We start from the raw sequence: 6000 nt of genomic DNA, 5'->3' as shown, positions 1-6000 counted from the left end.
ACGGACACATCGGAATTCTTTAATATAGGAAACTATTTGCTCTTGTAAATTTTATTCATTGCTGACGTATAAAAAACACAACGTAAAAAAAATGGACATTCTGACGACAATAGAGATGAAAAATCGTACGTTTTTCCAGGATGAAAAATGGATGATTTTTTTTTATGAATTTAGCCTGAGGATTTTTGTTTTGCAAGGGCCGATTGTAAAGAAATTATTATTTTTTAACCAGATTCTGCAAATCAGCAGTAAAATCCACATTACACAAATCTAATTTAATTTGTACATTTCCCGAGTTTACTGTAGAACCAATCTGTGAATGTGCCATAGACCTACAGGTGGAAGAGTTTCCATTTCACATCTGCCTGCGAATTTCAGAGTGAATCTTTGACAAAATCCACTGCAAAATTTGCAAGCTTTTTAAAAGGATTTTTTTTTTCTGGAGTGGATCCACTCCAAAAATCGTCATAATAATAGTATGTACTGTAATGGTTATTCTGGTCACATAAGCCTAAACCTCATATAATAATAGTACGGATCTTAGACCCAGTATTGATCTGTACATACACCAACTCTGATCATTATTTGCCTTTCTTGAAGTGCTGTCATTTCCAATTTTTCGCTTCTGTTAGTCTTTTTATACATTTTTTTTTTTTTTATTCAGCTGACTCGTTCTCAGCTTTTGATGGCTTGTGCTGCATGTGTGAACATGAGTGTAGAAGTGCCAGTTGTGGTTTTATTTAAAAGGTTTAATATTAATCCACATTGCTTTGGATTTTTACTGCTTTCTTTGGGTTTTGAAAAACGCCTAGTGGGGGGGGCGGGAAAGGATCTGGTCCAAACTTGACACATCAAGTCAAACTGCTGCAAAAAAAAAAAAAAAACCTGCTCCAGGAAATGAAAACCATCTTTTTTTCAGGTAGGCAAAGATGTCAGTTTTTTCAGGCGGAAAACGCTTCAGCAAACTCTGCTTTTCTCTGGCATTTTGTAAATCTGAAACATCTTTTTTTCCAACATTTTTTGAGAATTTCCATTGACTTGTATTGTAAAGTATGGAGCGTCTTCAAAGTGGAAGAGTTTTAACGCTTTTTCTGGAGGGTTTTGGAGTGGATTTGCCTGAGAAAAAAAAAAAAACGGTGTGTGCACATACTCCAAAAAGTGTTTTCTGAAGCAGTTTCTACTTGAAAAACTCATCATTTTTAAAGGGAAACTCCTTACTGTGGATTTACCATAGATTACATGAAAATCCACAGCAGAAATTGACATCCTGCAAATTTTAAAGTCCACACCACAGCTTAAAATGCAGATTCAACCTGGATTTTTTTTTTTCTTTGCTGCTAGTGGCCATTACCAAAAAAATTGTAGCATATCCTCCCAACATGTAGCAGGCAAAGAATATAGTGAACAAGGCCATAGTGCACTGCAGCCATCCACAATCATTGGGAATGTGCTGCTCTCTAGTGGACACTGGTTGAATAACATGCAGATTCCTTTAAAAAGGGTACATTTTTTATGCACTGTAAGTGACCCTATGTGACCAAATAAAAAAAAAAAATAATTTTTAAATAGACATCATTTTTTAAAATTCCATTACAAGCAGTGTACAAATAAAACCCAAGTAGCCAGATTTAGAAAAAAAATATTTATTGGGTGTGGTCATATGAATGAAGGCATTTAAATAACAGGGAGGGAATTTGGAACAGACAAGTCATTTAAACAGATACAACTTCAGACTGGGCATACACGTGTACATTGGGTTGGTACTGAACCTGGTTAATAATAAAAGAGAAAATCCCAGGGAATTAGTAGAGCTTCATTCACACATTAGTATTTTCCATGTACAAGAAAAATAGACAGGTTTTTTTAAATCAGACTTTGATTAGAGCGTGGACCGAGTCAGTTTTTCTCGTACGTGGAGGGAAAAAAAAAGAAAAGTTTCTCCACCTTCTCCTTTGTGACTGTGAAAATCGTACTGCACTCGGATATCATCCAAGTGCAGTCCAATTTTTTCAATGATCCATAGACATGCATTGCCGATTTTGATCCGACGCTCGGCTCAAAATCTGATATGTCTCCGTAATGTTCAAGGACATGTGAATGGCCCCATAGACCATCACAGGTCAGAGTGCTGACGGTGAAATACATGGACAGTGCTTGTACGAGAACATCAGACATGTGATTGAGCCCTGAATCTGAATTACCTGGAAAATAACACATTACAAAGGTGCAAATAAAGAAAAAAGTCAATTTAGAAGTCCTTGTATATAATAATAAAAGAAAAAAAAAAATGGTCCCAATTCATCATTTTAATTTTTTTGTTAACTTATTTTTGTGGTGTTTATTGACATTTCATGTGCCAAATCCTTCCAAAAGGGGCACGTTCTTCATGAAAGTTGTGTAAAAGAAGAAAAAAAATGCAGTTTATCTCTGTTTTTAGCCTTTTTTTTTTGCACCTTTTTACCGCAAAAATGTTGCATTTCCATTAAAAATTTTGCATGCCACTAACATTTCTGCAACAAAATTTTGGCGTGCAAAGTAAAAAAAAAAAAAAAAAATTAAAAATCACTCCAAAGTGGGCGGAGGAAGGGGATCTGGAGTAAATTTCCATTAAAATTTTGCAACTTTTTGTTTCCTAAAAGTCCCGATTGATGAATCGACTGCGGCTTGGTGGATATCTTTATACGTGACATCAATGGCCCCACTCACCTCCTAATGCATAAGTGAGCGGAGCCAGATCACCCATTTAAAGTGTCCCTATATTTCCACTATTTAGCCTGATCTGACATTGCGATGAGACACATTCGTTATATAAATTAAAACTTTTGCAACTTTCTAATATAATTTATTCTTCAGTTCCCTCTGAAAACCTATACAGACTTCTCACAGCTGAGGGTTTGGAAAAATTGCAATTAGAAAAATTGACAAAAGAATTGAAAGACAAAGACCCAGATTCATCATTTGCTGGGTTTTTAGATCACTTTTTTGTCTTGAGTTATTCGTTGCCAAATTCTTCATGAAATTTGCACAAAGTCAAAAACAGTCTAACTTTTTTTTGCTGCTCTATGGTGCATAAAGTTACATATTTTGCAAAATTGCGAAAAAGGATATGCCAAAATTATTGTCGTACATAAAATCACTCCAAGAGGGAACTGGAGCACATTTGCGACAATTTCTAGGACTTTTTTGAAAAGTTGCAAAATGATGAACTAGGTGAAAACACAAAAAACAGGCGCCAATGCGATAATGTATCGGCCCAAAGTGTAGGAGGGTGAAAAGTGCAAAATATAATGTCACCAGAAATTAACAAAGTGACACGTGGGTTGTTTATATGTGGATTAGGTCAGTTTCACACTTCCGTGTCTCACGGTTCGAGTACAGAACGCAATGTCTGGACCGGCCGGTGTCCTCTGTACCTGATCTCAACAGCCTCATATATGCTGTAGAGTTTGGGTCAGGAGACCTGGGGCCGGTCTGGATATTGCGGTTGGTACTTGGACCCTGAAAACACAAAACTGTTGTATCTGGCACAAAACGGCAGCTAATCCGACTTTGCTGTGAATTATCCACGGATTTCACCATTAGAATTCCACGTAAACAACCGACATGCGCCAGATTCTAAAATCCGCAACACTTGCCTAGTTCCGCTTAGGGAATTACAACAATATATTTAATGAGATAAAAAAATACTGTGTTCTGCAGCGGATTTTCTGAACACAAACCTCTGCGGAAAATCCACAGCAAATACACTACATGTACATGTAGGCTGATAATAAAATGCAAGTAGTTGTATCCGTGTGTGTATGGGAATGTTTCGCCCGTCCGATGACTTTCCAGTCTGCATTGATGTCATGTCCAACCTCACTCTCCCCTTGACGTCAACAAGTCCAATCCAAAAATCAATGAATCATTCAAGTGGGTGAAATAGGGTTGTTCCTCCAGCCAAGGCCTAAATTCTCTCCTTCTACAAGAAACCCCCAGCCTTAGACAAGTCCCAGGATGGATATTGCACAGTTGTGATGTAATAATAGTTAGCACCTGTATTATGGCTTTTTTTTTTTTTTTTTTTTTTTTTACATCTAAAATCAAAATAAAATTACTTTTGCAACATAAAATTGCAAGGGGCAAAAAACAAAATATCAGTTTTGCCGCAAACCAACGAATATTCTAGAAATGTTCAAGTTCATCGGGCAGGCTGCAGATTTTGGGTACCTAGTCCTGACAGTCGAAATAATAAAAATTGTAAAAAAAAAAAGGCAAAATAAAATAAAAGGAAATTTCTAGACTTGAACGGTGGCTTCTTTCTGGTTCCGCTGATAGAGAGATCTGTGGAAATGTGGCTCCCTGATTCACAGATTGGGTATGGCAGCAGGACGAGGTCTGAGTTACTGTTATAATTCCGTTTTTGTTTTAGGAGAGTCTAAAGGGGGTCCGAGTACGCCTTGTTTAGGGGGGGCAGAATTTGGGCCTGTGGGGAGTTCTGGAGGGGTGACCACACTTCCCTCGGTCTTATCTCCTTCTGGAGCTCGTGATTCATCGCCGGGGAATACGTTTGTTTCTTCTGGACCAAACAGCATCTTTATCAAGTCGTCGGCTTGAATTCGCTCCTAGGAAGAAGGAAAACCAGAAATATTCCTCACAAGGTTCATCATTTACAGCCACTATTGTCTAATATGCTCAGCATCTGGTGCCGGAGAAAGGAGCAGGCAGGCGCACCTTCCCCCCCAAAAACCCTAGCCATCAGCTGATTTTAAGATGAAGAACAACCCCATGGAAATCCATGGCTCCTCATTTAGTAAAAGCAGTAAATTGTCCATAAAGAGACATTGTGGGGCCGGAGGGGCCGAACAAAGGGACAACAGAGGGGAACTTAAATTTTGACCCAATAGATCCACTCTACTTACTCTCTCATTGTGCCTGGGATCCAGGGTAAACCACAATGCCACAGCGCACCTCTGCCCTTTAGTCACGGCTTTCACACCATGAGGATTTTCGGCTCCGGATGAGAATCCCACCATCCGTCCACACTGGGGCTTTATCTCAGCCTGCAGGGGTAGTAACAGTAGTATCAGTCACTTGGATGCACAGCAGAACAACATTTTGGGGTCAATTCCTTTAAAGAGAAGCTAAACTTTGAACTTGTTCAAAATTTGGCAGAAACTTAAATTGCCTCCAGATTACTCAGTCTTAGGTCTTGAGATCTCCACCGATCGCTCAATAGACCCCTGAACAGCACGGAGCCCCAGCAGGCAGGAGTACCGGCAGGCAGGAGCACCGGCAGGGAGGAGCCCAGATGCAATACAAGGTCAGGCTTTGTTGCCTATACTTTCTATTGTGCACACTCCTGTCTACTGAGCCGCACACTGTTCAGGGATCTATTAAGTGATCGCTGAGGGTCTCAGAACCCAAACAACCATCGATCTGCAGGCAATTAAACTACCTGACAAATTTTGAAAAATAAAAAACAAAGTTTCTAATGAATTCAGTCTTTCCAAAATTCCCGCAATCCGTTTTCTACACAAGACCCGTCATATGACTACGGTCTCCATGTACAGTTTATTTCCATCCTAAAAGGAGTGGTGCCCCCAATACTTACAGTGATGGTTTTTGCGTCCAATTCTGTAAAATAGAAATGTCCCCCTTCGAAATCACCATTTAGATACAATATGGCGCTGAAAGAATAAATTAAGAGGGAGTCAGTAATTCATGTAAAAAAAAAAAATACATAAAATCGCTTTCTCCCTACAATGTTCTCACTGATTCGTAGGAGCCGAAAGGAGAGGAAAGTGCGTAGAGAGCAGGGGCTGCACATTTCTCCAAAGCCTGGATGACTCCATGGACATATAACACAGAAAGGGGCACACAGTCCCCCCGATAACCACTCGGCACGACGGCTACATACATGTGTTATTGGTGAGGTCACGTCTCAGCTGGAGTTTGTCTCCGCATGTCAATTTAGCCTTAGGAGAATCCATTCCTTAGAATATAACCCATCCCTCTGCT

The 6000-nt window shown here is 39.3% G+C and overlaps 1 protein-coding gene across 1 annotated transcript in view; it reads right to left on the bottom strand.

Moving 5' to 3' along the window:
• Positions 1-1627: 1627 nt before the first annotated feature.
• P3H1 (prolyl 3-hydroxylase 1) overlaps positions 1628-6000 on the bottom strand; it is a 30835-nt gene continuing 26462 nt past the window's right edge. The window contains exons 13-15 of the mRNA XM_073656814.1: positions 5594-5669; positions 4902-5042; positions 1628-4604 (exon numbers count right to left, since the gene is read on the bottom strand). Of these exons, the coding sequence (XP_073512915.1) occupies positions 4389-4604; positions 4902-5042; positions 5594-5669 (433 nt within the window). The 3' untranslated portion in view covers positions 1628-4388. The remainder of the gene's footprint in view (positions 4605-4901; positions 5043-5593; positions 5670-6000) is intronic.

This window comes from Phyllobates terribilis, unplaced genomic scaffold (assembly GCF_046119375.1).
Source record: "Phyllobates terribilis strain yellow unplaced genomic scaffold, ASM4611937v1 Scaffold_12__6_contigs__length_324123572, whole genome shotgun sequence".
NCBI lineage: Eukaryota > Metazoa > Chordata > Amphibia > Anura > Dendrobatidae > Phyllobates > Phyllobates terribilis.
The sequence above is the reverse complement of the archived record's forward strand: the minus strand, read 5'-3'. Positions and strand labels throughout refer to the sequence as shown.